At 37.6% G+C, this 18,970-nt stretch overlaps 2 protein-coding genes and 1 non-coding gene across 3 annotated transcripts in view; all 3 read left to right on the plus strand.

The window, feature by feature from the left end:
- The first annotated feature begins 2,353 nt into the window (after window positions 1-2,353).
- LOC118146903 (dynactin-associated protein) lies at window positions 2,354-13,103 on the plus strand. The gene is made up of 3 exons (XM_035271148.3): window positions 2,354-2,448; window positions 6,420-6,584; window positions 12,245-13,103. The coding sequence occupies exons 1-3, from the start codon at window positions 2,392-2,394 to the stop codon at window positions 12,509-12,511; spliced, it is 489 nt and encodes a 162-aa protein (XP_035127039.2). The 5' UTR covers window positions 2,354-2,391; the 3' UTR covers window positions 12,512-13,103.
- The window catches only part of RAB27B (RAB27B, member RAS oncogene family), a 308,125-nt gene continuing 291,508 nt past the window's right edge, over window positions 2,354-18,970 (plus strand). Inside the window, exon 1 of the mRNA XM_078348194.1 lies at window positions 2,354-2,448. The gene's annotated coding sequence lies outside the window, so the exon portion shown is untranslated. The remainder of the gene's footprint in view (window positions 2,449-18,970) is intronic.
- On the plus strand, window positions 10,092-10,225 carry LOC118147062 (small nucleolar RNA SNORA64/SNORA10 family). The gene has a single exon (XR_004733234.1). It is a non-coding gene; the product is annotated as a small nucleolar RNA SNORA64/SNORA10 family (small nucleolar RNA).

The raw sequence follows: 18,970 nt of genomic DNA on the forward strand, positions 1-18,970 counted from the left end.
GTCAAGCTTTCAATAAATAGAGTGTAGGCAGAGGTCTTGCCTGTCTTGGTTGCTGCTAATTTGATATCCAGGCTTCAGACATGCCTGTGATGCATTAGGCACTCAGTAAAAAGTTGGGAATAAATTAAAGGAAGACTGTGCTTTGTCAATATAACCACATTTAAAATTTATAAGTAGACTTTACATTTGGAATTAGGAAATTCAATGATATGAATCAAAACATGTTTGACCTAGGCTTTGAGACAACACAGCCAATTCACTTCCTTATTGGATGGCTGAAAAACAGCCCCCTTCCCTTGTCAGCGTACACTGCAAAGAATGGCCAGCTATCAAAGAGTTTTCTCAACCTCATGTCAGCCAACAAGACTTTCAGATTTCTTTTTGGTTATAAATCCCGCTCAGAACAAAGATCCTTTATCGGCAACTCTGACAAAGTAATGAGAGGTATCCACGCTCTCTGCCCGTTCTAACAATCCAGGTGTCCTCTGCTTTTTATGCTAAGGTTTAGATTGAGACATTCAAAGAATTGTTCATAATACATGGTGAAGAAATATTCTTTGCAAAATAAAGAAAAATCTGACTTTCACGTGGTATATTTAGCTGTAGAATAAAATGTTGTCTTATTTTTCTGTTACTATTTCTTTTAATTTTAAATTTTAAAATATTCCTCCAAATTTTGTGACTGAGTCTTGTAACTGCTTGGCCAGTTAGAGATTGTGAGGGTGAGACTCCAGTGACAAGAGTAATCTTCCACTCTTTATGGCATTGATGTAATGTGTAGTTGCCATCAATATTAATGGAGTTTCACTTCCACTGTGGTTCTAGTTCTAAATGAAATGTTTCTGCAAAAACATTTCATTTAGAACTAGAATATTTAAAATTTTAAATATTTTAGTGATATTTTAAATATGCAATTATATATTATTTAATAATGATATTCTGATTTTTAAATGAATCAAAAAGTAATTCAAAAGTCATTTTTAATATTATTGACACCTTTAACCCATGTTGGTCCCTATGCCCTATGGCTATACACTGGTTGTTTGCTTTGCTTCAACATGACTAAGTCTTTATGTTTTTGTTTTTCACTTTTTAAATTGTGGTAAAATACACAAAACACAAAGCTCATCATCTTAATCATTTTAAGTATACAGTTCAAAGAATTAAATACATTCACAATATTCTACAACCATCACTGTCATCCATTTCCAGATCTCTTTTTATTGTCCCAAACTGAAATTCCATATTCATTAAACAATAACTCCCCATTTCTCCTTTCTCCCAGCCCTGGGCAACCAATATTCTACTTTCTGTCTCTATAATTTTGACTATTCTAGGTATGTTATATAAGTGAAATCACAGTATTTGTCTTCTTTGTGATGACTTACTTCACTTAGCACAATGTCCTCAAGCTTCATCCATGTTGTAGCAAATCATCATACTTTAATTAGAACAATTTTTTCCCAGTTTTTCAATTCCTTGACAGCTTTCCACGTTCTTTGTGTTCTACAGCTTGAGGCTGTGTTACTTCAGTTGATCCAGTAAAATTTACAGGCTGAAGGTAATGAATACATTCATAAGAGAAATTTTAAAGATTAACTTAAAAAATATTCAGAATCCAAAAATACCATATACAAAGAGAACAGGAGTGTTTTGTTTTGTTTATTATGGAACTTTCTGCACTACAGAAATACCTGGCACACTTTTGAAACTCCATATTCTCATTTGTTGAGTGAATAAATCAATACAAGAGTTGATCCTTTTACAATTTAGGACAAACTAGATTTTTTGATTAAAATAAAAAATATTTTCAATATTTTGTTGCTCCTTTGCCATTACTGCCTAGAAAATTGACTCTAATAGTTTTTAATGAATGTGAATTGCTTGAGCAGCCAACCAAAGAGACTTCCATATACCAAACCAGGAACTGAAAAGGTGAAGTGTCCCTAAGGTCATGGGTACCTAAGAGATGGTGCCAACAAGTGGAGAGAGGCATTCATGCTTGAATAGAAAGTATGCAATGGTAAATTGCTATCTCAGAGCTTTTCTTATGGGGTTGGTCCGAAAATAAAACGTGAGTTCCTGAATGATGGGGCCAAAGAGGCGAGACAGAAGAATAATGTAAGATTTTCAGAGTGGGTAGTCACAGTAACCCTCAGAGGTAAGTATTGGTTTTCTTGCATCTTTCTGCAATTAACATTTAATTCCCTCCTCTAAGGTGGATCCTGTTTTCGTGAATAATTAGTATTTAGTTTAATCCTCGCTTGTGCCGATGCATCATAGTTGATTTCTGCCAGTTGTTTTAATTGTTTCATGGTTGCAGATATAAAGGGCAATGAACAAATTGAAAAATATTCTTGGAGAGAAGCTTGTGATATTGGCAGCTCAAGAATGGACAGAAAACATGGAACATACGTATTGAATGTTGAGCACTCTGTAAACCAGCTGGTGAGTGTTGTTGCTCTGTTTTGATAGTTTTGCCTATATTACAGTTTCATTTTCAGCATTTAAAAGCAGCTTAATCTCTTCTCTGCAGTGTAGCCAAGATCATAATTTTGCATTCTTCTCCAAAAATAAAGAGCAACCCTATATCAATTTTTGTGCTGTGACTTTTATGTCTTTTTTTTTTACTATGTTATGTATTCAGGTATTAATTTAAATATATATAGATATAAAGTATTAGAAATGTTTCTATGGCCATATGGCTATAGGATATACAAACAGATCCATTTAACTTTCTTTTTTCTTTTTCTTTCTTTTTTTTTTTTTTGAGACAGAGTTTCACTCTTGTTACCCAGGCTGGAGTACAATGGCGCGATCTCGGCTCACTGCAACCTCCGCCTCCTGGGTTCAGGCAATTCTCCTGCCTCAGCCTCCTGAGTAGCTGGGATTACAGGCACGCGCCACCGTGCCCAGCTAATTTTTTGTATTTTTTAGTAGAGCCGGGGTTTCACCATGTTGACCAGGATGGTCTTGATCTCTTGACCTCATGATCCACCCACCTCTGCCTCCCAGAGTGCTGGGATTACAGGCGTGAGCCACCACACCCGGCCCAGATCCATTTAACTTTCTATATTCACTCTCATGTAAACATAAACTTCAATGATGTCAGTATTTATTTATTAAGTTCTAGTTTTACAATTTGATGCTTAGAGTTTTTAGACTTGTCAGAACTCAGATTTCTAGATATGCTTTAAAACCAGGTATTAATCATAGATATTAATATTCCTAAGAAGCAAATCCTCCAAAAATACATGCTTTGTCTGCTCTAAAAAAAATTTTTATGCCGAGAACCAAGCCTTCAGCATGTAGTTATCGTAATCATGTATCTGTATGTTATGCAAATTTTATGTATCTATTTATATCCAACCAAATAATCTTTGACATCAGAAAAAAGGAAGGACAGGTATTGGAAATTAAAATGCTGAGTTAAAATTCACTGCCTGAAGATGAATGAAACGCGTGTGAAGAAATAGTTTGCTTTTGACATACGGAGCTGTGATAATCAGCCTGTATAACTCACGTATAAGATAAACCCAAGAAGAAAGTCCTGTTCCTCAGTAAGTATTAATACAAGAATCTTATAGAGGATTTCTGATTCACCAAAAGAACAAGATCTTCAGTCCAAGGTTGGTGTTTGGAAGTTTGCTTGGTCAGTTGCTCAGGTAACCCTGTAACTGAATCTTCAAGATGTCCAAATATTCAGATGGAAAATAAATTCTCTTTGGCCAGGTATTTATCATCTTGATAGTTTCTCTAGATAATAACAAATGTAGAGAGGTTTACAAATATTAGCTTAAGTTTTTTTTTTTTTTTTTACAGCATATGTCTGGATAGCTGACTAAATATTTTACTTTATTATTCAGGCATAAGTATAACAGTATTTTTCTCTTCAGGCCAAATTCAATAATGGAATTTAAAAAGTACTTAAAGATCATAAACATATGGAAAATAAATTTTGGTGTCCTTGTTTTTCTGTTAGGGATACAAGAAATCTCAAGTTAATCCTTATAAAGTTAGGGGATAAAATTTATAGAGTGTCTTTTTGTAAATATAACTAATACATTTCAGGTACCTGTGGCCAATATTAGCTAATGCAGATTATGCTAATGATGATTAAATATTATTTACAGCTCTCCGACTCTTCCAGTTTTGAATAGAGACTTCACCTGTACTAAGAGTTAGAGCAACCTGACACAGTAAAATCATTACTTAGGCTGCAATATTATTCTCAAACTGGGCCTAGATTACAGGTTCCCCACCCTTCCTGTAGACCCACCCATTACCTTCCCTCTCTGAAAGGGCTGGGATTCTAACAGCCAGAAAAATCTGGGAAACTGGCCTGCTGAGTGAGTTTCACTTTGTTTGCAAAGGGAATTAAAAGTTCAGGTTTACTAGCCACAAGCAAATTGAATGTAACAAAAACAAAAGGATCAGCACCTAGTTAAATAAGCAAGAATATTATCAAAAGATAAATTCAACTTCAAATTTGCCTAATGAATAGTAGGTAGAATTTTTTTATTCATATTTGATAAACATGGGACGGTTATCTATTTCTTTGGTATTATACTTAACAGAAAAATTTAACTTAGCTAATTGTCTACTGCCAGGAGTATCCCATCTTATCTATATTTAATGTTATAGAAATTTAGTTCCATTAATTCACTTACATTTCTCTCTAAATTGTCTATTCTCATTAGGATTTCGTCAAACCTTTTATCAAGGTTCTTAGTTTCTTTACATTGGGCTAGCACATGTTCTTTTAACTCACATAAGTTTCTTATTATCCACTTTTGGAAGCCTAATTCTGTTAATGGAACACACTTGTTTACCATCAGGCCTTGTTCCTCTGTTGATGAGGAACTGTGATCCCCTGTAGAGGGAGAAGCATTCTGATTTTGGGTATTCTCAGCCTTTTAAGGCTGGTTTCTTCCCTTCATTGTAAATTTATCCACCTGCCATCTTTGTAATTACCGACTTTCAAATTAGGTCTCTGAGTGGATGTCTAACTTGTTAATTCCCAGTGCCAGAATCTGAGCAACCCACTGGCTAAAACAGCGGCGTTAAGATTCATGGTGCTTTTCTGCCTGGGAATCTCTGGTCTGGCTTCTCTCTTGAGTTCCTTTTTCAATCAGCTGAATGGGTGACTCTGCCTTCCTGGAGCTCCAAACGTTGACCAAAAGAGGACCCAGTCCCATTTACTCTGCACTGAGAACTGCCTCACCGAGGCGCTGGCAAAACTGCCACGCTGGCCACAAGAGTCACGCTGGTGACCCGTGGGGCTCCTCCGCTGGGAATCTCCTGGTTCATGAGCAACAAAAATTTGTCTTAAAGTGTGGCATCCTCTCGTTCTCTACGCTTTCACTGAGAGCTACAATTCCGAGCTGCTAGTAATTGCCCATCTTGAATCTCTCTCAGATGATCCATTAATTCTTGAATCTACTGCTCTCTCATTTTCACTTTATCTTATTCTTCCCTTCTTTTATCTTTTAACACATCCCTTTCCTAAAATCTTTTCCCACCAACTCAGTCATTTTCAATCCTTATTCATCTCTTCCTCTGAATGAGAATTTATAATTATTGCATTAATGTGTTAATTATACAGTAATCTGTTTTGCCTCCCCATGGGAAAATAGACTCCGTGAGAATAGAGACTAACATTGTTGTGGACTGTTTTTACACTACTCTATGTCCAAGAGGAATCCAGCAAAAACATATTGCAAACTCGACAAATGGTTTGTTTTCTGTGTCACTGTCATAGGCTTGCAAGTTCCATTGGATAGAGCATGGAATGAATTATGTAAAGCAGTCATTTTGTATAAGAATTTTTCACTAGTATCATGTAGTATAGTCTATACTACATTACTATATTAGCATAACATGGTATAGCATAACAATGTGTACTTTACACTGTACTATTCCTAGTATATATAGTATAATATAGTATAGTGGAAAGTACATGGGCCTTAAAACTGGAAGGTCCGAGCTCCAGTGCTCGCTGTTGTGTCATGATGGCAAATCATATGAACTCTTTTTACTTCAATATTTTCATTTCCAAAATGACCTGAACAGGTTGTACTCAATAATATGCAAGGAGTTCAGCTTACCATCCTCTTCCTTACGGAGGCTTCTTAATACATGCTCCACATATGGCAGCTTGCAACGTGAAGATATTCAATCCATTGATGTAATATTATGAAGAAGAGGATACACATTCCTAAACTAGAAGTTAGGTAACTTACAAAAATTAGTTAAAGTATAAGGTATATAATCTGCCTAGATTTTTTATCTTCAGAGGATAAGAAAACATTTATTCCTTTTAAAAGTTATACTCGTATGTTTGATAGAATAGTTTTATTTTACCAATATAATGCCATGGCTTCCTAGATTTCCTAATCACTTCCACTCTGCCTTTGTAGCCAATCCCACGTCCAAATGACCAAGAGGCTCACAGTTCCATACGCTGGTGTCCACCTTCAAATGACATAACCAGTGATGTCTCTCCCAACTTAGCTGGGGTCTGTGTGAGCCCAGGAGTCCCTGCACATTCAAGATGTCTACAGTCAGAGTCCTGTAACACACAGGTAATATTTAGCATAGGCACTTTTATTCAAGGTGGGACGTGCTCTATATGGGGAGATAGTTTGCCTATTCTTTCCCAAAAAATGTATTTAATTACTTAATTCATTTACATTTGTATTAAGCTTTTACTGTATTTTCAGCATAGGTACAAGTCACTGTGAGACAATTCACAAGAAAATAAATATTTGCTAGTCTCTGTTTTCCAAGAGCTAATGTTCTAATTGGGGACTCAAATATTCACAATAGATAGAGAACATATATGAAAATCAAAGGAATAAGTGTAAGGTACAAATGCAAGTTTAGGGATGGACAGACAAATAAGAATGTTGACAGTGTTAGGGTTTAATTCACCATTAGGCTCTGACGGGAGACTGTGTCATATTTAAAGTTTCATGGGTCCTATTCTACTGGCAATCACCTTATTTTCTTACTCTGTGCAGCCTCTGAATCTGTATGTAGCACTTTCTTTAGCTCCCTGGGTTCTGGCCTCTGGTGTATGTGATCTTGACACAGAAACCTTACTGTTCTCTGGAGTGTCTCCGCTAGCTTTGGAGAATGGACTCAGCTCTCCTTGGCTCCTGACCTCATGTCCTGTAGACTGAATGATGAACTTTACCTCATGACTGTATCTTGAAGCCTTCAGCCCTTGTATAGAAATTTAACATTGACTATAAATTACTGATATGGCTTGGTGGTTTAGTTGGGTTCCCCAAACTCTGGAATTCCTTCCTTCCGCTGCTTAGTCTTGCTATAGAGACTCAGTAGAGAGCCTCTGAGCCTTGTTTCTTGATTCTGGACAAAACAATATGAATTTTATACTGTTTCTGGGACAATGTGAAAGAATAAATCAGCTCAGCAGGATGGAGTTAGAAAATGTTCTCAGAAGTTAAGTGATTCATATAAATCATGGAATTGAAGGAGGTTTTCAATAGCATTGAGTCTGCTGGCTCTTTTTTTTATTTTTATTTTTTGTTTTTTGAGTCAGGGTCTCACTGTGTCACCTAGGCTGAGTGCAGTATGTCTCGCTGAAGCTTCAACCTTCCGGGCTTAATCAATCCCCCCATCTCAGCCTCCCAAGTAACTAGGCCCACATGCATGTGCCACTATGCCTGACTCATTTTTGTATTTTTTTGTAGAGGCAAGGTCTTGCCATGTAATCCAGGCTGGTCTCGACCTCCTGGGCTCAAGGGATCCACATGCCTCAGCCTCCCAAAATGCTAGGATTCAAGCGTGAACCACTGTGTCTGGCCCCTGGTGGTTCTTAAACATGACTACACATTAGAATCACCTGGGGACTAGGTGGCGGGGTGGGGGGTAAGAGTTGGGGGTGGGGGGAGAAAACAGTAGTTTTTAAAAACTACCCAGATGAATCTAATGTACAACTAGTGATGAGAATGACTGATCTAGTCCCATTAAATTATTTAACAATTAGGGAAAATATGGCTCAGGAAAGTTTAGAGAGTTGCTAGAACTCACACGGTTTTTGCCAGAAGGGGCCAAAGCAGGAGGAGAACTTATTTTCTTTTGTCTGATCATGTGCATTTTATTTCATTAAAGGGCTCTTTTAAACCTGTGTAATGCAGTATGATAGACTCCTCTCCCAGACGTACATAAGCCTTTTTGCCACTTTCTTTTCTTGAACCTCCTTTTCAGTGCCTCCCATCAAGGAAAAACGATGCTATTTATCCTCGGGCTAACTTGATCTTAGTGGCCCTCATTTCCCTGGCCTCAGTGACCATTGTCCTCATTCTTTCACTGCTGTCTTGGTGTCATCAGGCTTTTCATGAAACCCTAGTCTTCCAACAACTACCATGGCCCATATTTCATAATAGTTCAGACCTAGGATCTTGCTTTCAGCCAAGTAACAATGAAATAATCTACTGGACTCCAAAGCCCTTGTTTCTAAATCCTATATTATACTGCATCCAAAATAAAAATAATATTTTTGAAAACTAGTGACCTTATATATGTTATTTTTAATCTTCTCAACAACAACATGAGATGGATAATTTTTATCCTGTATTTCAAAATAAGAGACTTCAGGTTCAGAGAAGGTAATGATGTTGTTTAAGATTTCGTACCTCTGAAATTAAACATATCTCTCTATTTAAAAAAGACTGGACTCTTCTATTATACCACATTGCCTGTCTAAGAATAGTAACAACAAATATTTACAAAATACTTTCAGTATTAATAAACCAATTCAATTCTTGTAATTTTAAGACAATCCTATAAGTCACAAGCCATTTTTATCACTAATTCATAAATTAAATGAACTCAGAAAAGCTAAGAAATTTTCTGAGGTAGCATGTAGATTTCAACATAGGGTCTCTAATCTAACATTTTGTGTTTATTCTTTAAAACTGTGCTGGTAAATAATCTCTTTACTCTTTGTTAACGATAGTGAGAAAATGGGCTTTGGTTTACCTTGTAAAAATGCACATCAATGGAAATTTGATGTGCAAATTAGGGAGTTGTACAATGAAAAACTTGGGAGTTTTTTATTGTACAATTTCAGATATTAGGCCTGGTATGGAGATAATGCACTCAGGTGGATTCTCTGAGTCTCTCTCACTATACTTCATTCCAGGTAGCCACCTACATGCTGAATGATTGGAAGTTATAAAGGGTTGTTATCAGGAGTCGATTCATAGCCTGGCAATCAATATTACTTCAATAATTGGGGATGCTCTAAGAAAAATTAGTGCATCATTCTTCTCATAGTGCCTGATTTCTCTCCCAGTCACTGACCAGTGCTCAGGAACTGGTGCCAAAATAGGTGCCTGTGGAAACAGTGCTGTACTGAAGGTGAACCATGCTATGTTCTGGATGGAGGATGGAGGATGGAGGTTGGAAAGGCTTTCTTGATTGACAGACAAATTTTTGCCAAGGTCCTATTTTAGAAGTAAGCATGGTGCCTTTGAAGAAACAGGGGACTAGTAGGGTCTGAGGCTATTGCAGTAGCCCAAGGCAGAGATAAAGGAAGCCTGGGCTAGACAGGTATCAGCAGAGATGGAGAAAAAGTCAATAATAATGGGAGATATTTAGTAACTAAAGTTAACAGGACTTGGTACTGAATTGGGAGATTTCTAGGATGATCTCTTTGTTCCAGTTTATGGAATTGAATGGAATGGATGGTGGTGGATTTAGTGAGATGTGGGAGTTAACCAGGTTTCACTGAGAAGAACATGACTTTGGGTTTGGACACATTGAATTTGAGGCATCTTTGAGATCTAAAATATGGTACCATGTATGCATTTGAAAGTTAGAGGGATTGGCTGAACTGGGGATAAACATAGTCATTTGGATATGATTGGTAACTAAAATCACGGATATAATGAGAAATCCTGGGGAGAAAGCATAAAGTGACCAAATCTAAGCCCCAACTATTTTTGGAGATAAAATTTCATTGAAGTGCAGCCATGCTCACTTGTTTATTCAGTGTCCGTGACTGCATTTCCACTGCAATGACAGAACTGGAATAGCTGTAACAAAAACTATACAGCTCTGGTCTCTCAGCCCTGCTTAATCACACAGGTCATGTGTGTGCTTGATGTGTTTTCAGTGAGGCAGAGGAAGACTCTCCTATTGCATGACAGACCCAACCCCAGAATGACCTCTCTGTTCCTAGGGAGCATCAGCTTTTGGGGAGACAGAAAAAAAAACTGTATGGCTCACAAAGCTGAAAATATTTACTATCTGACCCTTTATAGAAAAATTTCACTAACTTCAGACCTACAGTGAAAAGAGACAAGGTACCTGGGTATGTCAACAGTAAAGGCTGAAAATGAGCAGTGAGCTTTCAAAAGAAACTGAGAAGAGGCTTCCGGGGAGCTAGGGTGAAACCAGTGAGAATGGAACAACACAGAAGCAAAAGAGACACGGAGGAATGGGCTCCAATGACAAATGCTCCTGGAGGCTTAAGTAAAATGAAGTCTAAAATACGACAATGAACTTCTAATGAATGAATATCACTGGTGACTTTTTCAGTGGCATGAAGGAAGCTGAAGCCAGATAGCATTGGCTTAAAAGATATGCAAATAGAGACATTGCATCTAGGCAACTTTCTAGACATGTCGTTTTCCAGGGAAGAGAGGAAAATGCAATAGCAAGAGGGTCATTGGAATCAAAGGATGTTTTTTGTTTGAAATGGGAGAGATCTGAGTGGGTTTAAATGTTAAAAGGAAGAGCCGTTTAAGAGGAAAGTGGTGAAGTATACATTCAGAGAGGAAGGACAATCAAAAGAGAAATGTTGCTGGGAAGGGGAGAGGAGATGGGATCCAAAAGACAGATTGGGGGATCAGCTTCAGTCAGTTGGAGGTATAACTTCTCTTGTGTCAATCGGGAAAGGAGAGGTGGAGTGCAGACCTCTGCTGCAGTGTTGAGGTCTGCAGGTTTGGTAGCTAATGGGGGTCTGAAAGAGTTACTGTTAGATATTTTTGAGTTTTTCAATGAAGTGGGAAGGTGTGGTCATTTGATGAGAATGAGAAGGGACAACTAGTGTGCAAGGGTTGGTGCATAGACATTTCGGATTTGAAGAGACAGTAGAAGGTTGAGAAAGTACTTTGAAATGAGAGAAGAGAATTTTAGTCAGGGAAATACAGTAGAATGATAGAGCAGAACAGAAAATTCATTTGAGGATGATGAACATATGTTTACATTGGTTCTAATCTGCTCAAGGGCTTTACATTCCCCAACAGTGTGGCAGCTCTAGGGAGGGTACAGAGAAAGCAAATAGTCATTTACTTGCCACCTAGATAGAATGAGAAGAGGAAGTTCAAGAGATTCTAGGGAATTAGCAAGAATGTTATTGAAATAATGGACCACCCAACAAAAGGTGGATAAGGAGGAATCCAAGTGAAATAAGGGCTGCCAAACCAAAGGTTTCAGTAAGACTAAAGAAAGGCCATGCTGGTATCAGGGAACAAACAAGCTGGAAGGAGCGAGCATGGTGGTTAGAGGACAGATTTCTTGAGGAAATGGAGCAGTGTGAGGTAATGATAATGTCCCTTGGATAATCAGGTGCATGAAAGAGAATTTACAGTTTAAAAGTACTGTTCTGCTCACATGAAAAAAAAAAGGTAGGAGTGAGAGAGGAAAGAATAAGTGGAACACAGATGAGTTTTAGGGCAGTGAGACTACTCTGCATGATACTATAATGGTAAATATATGCCATTATATAGTTGTGCAAACCCATAGAGTGCACATCACCAAGAGTGAACCCTGAAGTAAACTATGGACTCTAATAATGACATATCATTGTAGATTAATTAATTGCAACAAATATTCTACTCTGATGGGAGAAGTTGACAACTGGTGAGGCTGTACATGTGTGAGGGCAGGAGGGATGTAGGAAATCTCTGTATCTCCTGCTTCATTTTGCTGTCAACCTAAAACTGCTCTACAAAAATTAAGTCCGTTGAAAAGAGACAGATGGAAAATAGAATAAGAGAAGATAAAATTTTACAGATTTGTCTTCTAATGTAAGGGAAAACAGACAATTATTTTCACTTGCATAAAAACATGGAGTTCAAGCCCAACTTTCAGAGACACATAGTAACTTAAATGATGTTAATACAATACGTTATAAGTAATATAAAGGAGATGATAAATTACTAGCATTTTTGTTTTTCTTTGCTGATATTTTTATATACATGCTTAGGTAAAAGAACATTGCCACAGTGACTGGTCTACGTGGAAAGTCTTCCTGGCTTGTCTCTTAGCTTGCGTGATAACGACAGCAATCGGGGTACTCATAATATGCTTGCTGAATAACAAAGGAAGTGCCAATTCCTCCATTGTTATCCAGCTGTCCACAAACAATGGAGAATGTGTGACTGTCAAATCGGGAGCACCCTCTACTGCTTGTCCACCTACAATAAACACCACTTCAAGTGTACCTACTGAAACTACGACCTCAACATCCTAACTGCCACCAATTCCACAAGATCTGCAACTACAGCTTCCTCTTAATATGTAACTTAGCCACAGCCACCACTTCAACTGAAACTTCAACCTCTACCACTTCAACTCAGCTTGCAGCTGTAACAGCTGCTCCTATCCCTTCAAGTGCAACCACGGCTGCTGTCCCTGTAACAGGCTCTTTAACTGTTACCCTTTCAACAAATCAAGTCCTACTTCAACTTCAACTTACTTGACAATTCAAACAATCACCGCTTCTACCATCTCTTTGACTGAATCAACGACTACATTCTCTTCAATTGAATCCACAACCACTACTGCTTCCACTTAACCTATAACTACTGTAACTTCTGCTTAGCCTGCAGTAACAATGCTCATCACTCTTTTCCAACAATGTATAATCTCCACCTATTCATTTTGGGACTAAGCTCTGATTTTTTTATCTTGCCCAAATTCCTTTCTAATTGGTCTGGAGGATCATGCCCTACAAACCATAAATTCCCATCAGATGGGTTTTATTTAACCCTGTATATTGTGACTTACTTTCCAGTTTGACTCTGGCATAACAAGGGAAAAAATAAAAATGTTTTACCTCAAGATATATATTCTTGCCATACCTTGAAATTGCCCTGCTAAGTCTCTCTTGGGAAAAACTGCACATTCAATAGAGAATACCCTTCCCCCTTTGTTTTCCTTCCTTTCTTTCCACATCCAGGAGATAATCAACAAAAAGTCAGGCAGTCTTTTAGGTCTGTTAAGAAATATTTTGCAACCTGCTCTCTCTCTGAAGTCTGAGATCTGAGAGATTGCTCTGCACAGTAAAACTTAGTCACAACAATCCTTTATCTTAAGCTGAACATTCCTTTCCATTGATCTCAGGTCTTCAGATAAACTCAACCAACTGTCAGCCAGGACATATTTAAATTTACCTATAGGTTGGAAACTCCCACTTTGAGTTGTCCCACCTTTCTGAACCAAACCAATGTATTTCTTAAATGATGTCTCATGCCTCCCTAAAAATATATAAAACCAAGCTGTACCCCAGCCACCTTGGGCACAAGTTCTCAGAACCTCCTGAGGGCTATGTTATGGGCCATGGTCACTCATGTTTGGCTCAGAATAAATCTCTTAAAATATTTTACAAAGTTTACTCTTTATGTCAACACATCTGAACCTGCAACCACAAATGCTACCGTTACCACTTAAAATGTGATAGAACTACCATCAGTCATCAGAATGACCTGTTCTACATTAAGTTAACTTTTAGTTATCACTTTAGTAATGTTAGTCTGCAACTACTCCCCACACTGGCCCTTCCCCAAAATTGAAATTGTACAATATATGAGTCTATTTCTGGCTGACATGACATTATTACCTACATTAAAATCTTCTGCAATGCAAAGGGAATGAAATGAAAAGTCAGCCTGCAGAATAGGAGAAAATATTTGTAAACTATATATCTATATATTTGTAAACTATAAGTGGTTAATATCTAAAATATATTAGGAACTCACATAACTCAATAGCAGAAAAACACACCTGATTTAAAAATGGGCAAAAGATTGAAATATACATTTTTCCAAAGAGGACATACAAATGGCCAACAGGTATATAAAAATGTGGTAAACAGCACTAACCATCAGGGAAATGCAAGTCAAAACCACAGTGAGATACCACCTCACAGCTGTTAGTTTGACTATTACCAAAAAGTAAAGAGATGGCTGGGTACAGTGGCTCACACCTGTAATCCCAGCACTTTGGGAGGCTGAGGTGAGCAGATCATGAAGTTAAGTGATTGAGACCATCTGGGCAACATGGTGAAACCCTGTGTCTACTAAAAATACAAAAATTAGCTGGGCATGGTGGTGCGTGCCTGTAATTTCAGCTATTGGGAGGCTGAGAGGCAAGAGAATCGCTTGAACCAGGGAGTTGGAGGTTGCAGCGAGCTGAGATCACACCATTGAACTTCAGCCTGGTGGCAGAGTGAGACTCTGTCTCAACAACAACAACAGCAAAAAGTAAAGAGATAAGTGTTATTAAGGTTGTGGAGAATGGGACCCTGGTACACTATTGGTGAGAATATGAATGATACAGCCATTATGGACAGTAGTATGGAGGTTCCTCAAAAAATTAAAAATGCAACTACCATATGATCCAACAATCCCACTTCTGGGCATGAAATCAGTGTTTTGAAGAGATACCTGCATTTCCATGTTCACTTCAGTATTATTCACAGTAGTCAAGATATGAAACAAATCTAAGCTTCCATCAATGAATGAATGGATAAAGAACATGTAATATATATAATATTTGTCTATATTCACTTTTTAAAAGGCTGAATAGTATTCCATTGTGTGTGTACATGTATATATACAAACACAATTTATCATATATATGATACATATATACTATGTATGTATGCGCAGGGGAATATTATTCAGCCTTTAAAAAGAAGGAAAATTTGACATCTGCAACAACATGAATTAACTTGGAGTGTATTATGCTAAGTAACATAGACCAGGGACAGAAAAACAAATATTGCATCGAGTTATTATTAAAACTCTCAGCAAAATGGGCATACAAGGGACATATTTCAATATAATAAAAGCCATCTATGACAAACTCATAGTCAATGTAATAATGAGGAAAAGTTGAAAGCATTCCCTCTGACAACTGGAACAAGACAAAGATGCGCACTCTTACCAGAAGTCCTAGCCAGAGCAATCAGACAAGAGAAAGAAATAAAGAGCATCCAAATCAGAAAAAAAAAGGTCAAACTGTCCCTGTTTGCTGATGATATGATCGTTTACCTAGAAAACCCTAAAAACTCCTCCAGAAAGCTCCTAGAACTGATAAAAGAATTCAGCAAAGTTTCCGATACAAAGTAAATGTACACAAATCAGTAGCTCTTCTATACCAACAGTGACCAAGCGGAGAATCAAATCAAGACCTCAACTCCTTTTACAATAGCTGCAAAAAATTAAAATACTTAGGAATATAGCTAATCAAGGAGGCGAAAGAACTCTGCAAGGAAAACTACAAAACACCGCTTTTTTTTTTTCTTAAAATAATTTCTTTCTCTCAGCCTTAAGGATGAGTTCCTTCTCCTTCCTCTTGACCTTTCAAACCATTCTCCCTACATCAGCTAGAGGGAGCTTTCAAAATTACAAATTATATTTTGCCACTTGCGTGCTTAAATGAATCCTGTGGTTTCAAATAGCTTTCAAAATGAGACCCAGTTTGCTCCACGTGGTCTGCCTCCTCCTTCCTTTTCAACTGTCCTTGCTCTTAAGGAGCTCCCAAAAGATTCATCAGTCTTTTCACAGGCTGCCAGCTCTTCCTGGAACACTCCCTTGCTCTTTATGAAGTCTTTAAAAGTCAACTTAGCTGCTGAATCCTTCAGAAAGCCTTCCCTGTTATCTCCAATGGGGTTAGGTGGTTTGGCACCCTCTTGTGAATGTCCACAGAGGTAATACATGCCACACCACAGTGAAATCACCTGCCTGAGCTCACTGGCTTTTAGCTCTGAATCCACAACACTCAGCATACGACTTTACCTGGCACAAAGCCGATGTCCATAGGTATTTGTTAAATGAATGAATAAACAAATGACTGATTATCTTTAATGAATCAAGTTTTGCCAACTAACTTGCCTCTGGTGAAAAGCACTATGTGTCAAAATGTTAAACAAAATAAAGACAAAATGCCAAAGTGTCACATTAAAACAGATCTCTTCATTTGTTCAATTAGAAATATGAACTAGAAAGTGAAACCACGAGGATATGTTGGCATGATTATAGAGCCTTTATCTAGTTCCAGTCATGGTTGAATAGAGAATGTAGATCACAAGCGGGATTTCCAGTTCAAAGAAAAACCTGTTTTTTCTATAGTAAAAAGGTAACTATGGAACTCACCTAGTAGAACTTATTTATGTAATGTATACAGTTAAACTTCCCAAGCCGGCCTACTTCCAATTAGGAAGGGGATCTTCTTACCCCATCTTTCTACTTCATTTTAGATGAACTGGCTTCTTAACTCATACTGATAATTTTTTTCAATTTGTTTACTTACCTATAACTTCTCAAAGAAATGACAACTTCTCACTTAGTAAATGTTTAAAATATAAACAAAAGGATAAAAAATCATAAAAGGTGACTGTAGTTGTCAGTGAACCTCCATTTTGCCACAATTCTGCAAATCTATTAAATGAGAAAATGGGACTAGATAATTTCTCTGATCTCATACCTATTATGCTTCAATTAAACAAAAAAAATTGATTCATTCCACAAATCAATAGGCTGGAGGCATGGTTTTAAGTAGGAAGCTGACAAATAAGGTAGAAGTTTGCTTTCTTTTTTCCTTTTCAGTAGGAAGTAGGACACCGTTACTCAAACAATGTTTTGGAGCTAAGAAAAACTGTACCTGAGTTGGGAGGAAAAACACGGCACTGGAAGTGGTTTTGGCAGTTGCCAGAAGAGTTTCTAATAATTTAACCAAGTGGTTTCAACTTTAGCCAAAACAAATGATTCATCTTTTTCTCTTTGGAAATTGTAATATGTCAACAGTAACACTAGTGTGTGGATGGAAGAAATTTTATACAGATTACAGCATCATTTTCTAGTGAGGAAGACTCATAAGAAAGAAATTAGAGACCGGGCGCGGTGGCTCAAGCCTGTAATCCCAGCACTTTGGGAGGCCGAGGCGGGTGGATCACGAGGTCAACAGATCGAGACCATCCTGGTCAACATGGTGAAACCCCGTCTCTACTAAAAATACAAAAAAAAAATTAGCTGGGCATGGTGGCGCGTGCCTGTAATCCCAGCTACTCAGGAGGCTGAGGCAGAAGAATTGCCTGAACCCAGGAGATGAAGGTTGCGGTGAGCCGAGATTGCGCCATTGCACTCCAGCCTGGGTAACAGGAGCGAAACTCAGTCTCAAAAAAAAAAAAGACAGAAATTAGATAATTTTCAGTCAAATGGTGGCATGGACAATATTATTGTTTTACATAAAAATATATACTCCAAAAGGCATAGCCTACAATGGGAAATCATAATTACTGAATTGAATTCACTCCTGGATAGATGTATCATAGTTAACTTAGTGTTAAGTCCAATATTTCTTAAAATCTGCAACTATAAAAAACATTAACAAAGTAACAAATATTTCTAGAACTGGGATTATGAAATTGGTTGCTATGGATGGAAGGAAAATGCAGGACATAATCCTACATGTGCTAAACAACTTCACATTTAAACAGTAAGTAGTATAAATATTTTAAACTCTTAATTAACTCAAGCTTTCCACTTATCATGAAATATCTAGCTTTTTGATGGTAAATCAAAATATTTTATAATGATTTTATTTTACTTGGATTACAATTAAAATAGCTGCATTTCAAATATATGAACTTGCTGTATAACTAATCGCTTAGCTACTTTATTAAATTGCTTTTCGAGTTCAACCATTTGAGAGATGCTATTTTCTTCAGAATACAGATTCAATGCTGCATTTCCACAGCATTCACTATGCAAACATAACCAGGTAGAAGATAGAATACATGATTTCCCAGAAGTTTCCTGACAGTTCTTCAGGACTTAGCTAAGTTCTTATGTGATAGTTTCAAACTGAGCATAGTTTTCACAGCGTAAACAGAAACTTCTTGAGAAGGCTGGTTTATTGCCGGTTTATGATGAATGGTGCCACATGCAAGGCATACAATAGAACACTACTGTTTTTTCCTAGATTTTCTTCTAGAGGAGCAGCAGAATGGGTCTATTCCTATAATCCCCCCATGTAAACCACATAGAAATGATCCTAGAGTTGAGAGAAAGGAGTCTTTTCTCTAAGAGTTAAAATAAGATCACAGTGTGATGCCATCTTACCCTTATAAGAATGGCCATAATTAAAAAATCCAAAAATAATAGATGCTTGCATGGGTATGGTGAAAAAAAGAACAATTTTCCACTCCTGGTGGGAAGGAAAACAATATGGAGATTCCTTAAAGAAATAAAAGTAGAACTGTCATTCAATCCAGCAATCCCACTACTGGGTATTTATTTACCCACTGGGCTGAGTGGGAGTGTCTAGGGGGTTGCCCTCCCCACAAAGCACAGTTTGCATTTTGGAATGGGGAACTACAGGAACTGCAGGGAACCTCCAGCAAAATTAGTTTTAAAAGGCCCATCCAGGAAACTCACATAAGAGCTGGTCACCCTGTATTTAGAGCCCTCTTAAAGGTGCTAGCCCTTCAGAGAGAAAAAGAGGGCATAAATGATGGTGATGACAGTGTGGAGTCCCACCTACAATCAGCACACTTCTCTCCACCACACTAAACCCTAGGCCATAGCTCAGTTTCTCCTTTTAAGAAAAAACTGTGGGAAATGAATCATCTAAGAATGAGGAAGGGCAAGGAGAAGGACCCCATTTTGGGCACCTCGTTGGTTTTATGGTGCCTCTACTTGCAAGT

The sequence above is a fragment of the Callithrix jacchus genome, chromosome 13 (assembly GCF_049354715.1).
Source record: "Callithrix jacchus isolate 240 chromosome 13, calJac240_pri, whole genome shotgun sequence".
Taxonomy (NCBI): domain Eukaryota; kingdom Metazoa; phylum Chordata; class Mammalia; order Primates; family Cebidae; genus Callithrix; species Callithrix jacchus.

Excerpts from the sequence above, each read along its gene's own strand:
- LOC118146903 (XM_035271148.3), top strand. The coding sequence starts at position 2,392 with ATGGACAGAAAACATGGAACATACGTATTGAATGTTGAGCACTCTGTA. Across the intron at positions 2,449-6,419 it reads AGCACTCTGTAAACCAGCTG|CCAATCCCACGTCCAAATGA; the intron begins GTGAGTGTTGTT and ends CTGCCTTTGTAG. Across the intron at positions 6,585-12,244 it reads CAGAGTCCTGTAACACACAG|GTAAAAGAACATTGCCACAG; the intron begins GTAATATTTAGC and ends ATACATGCTTAG.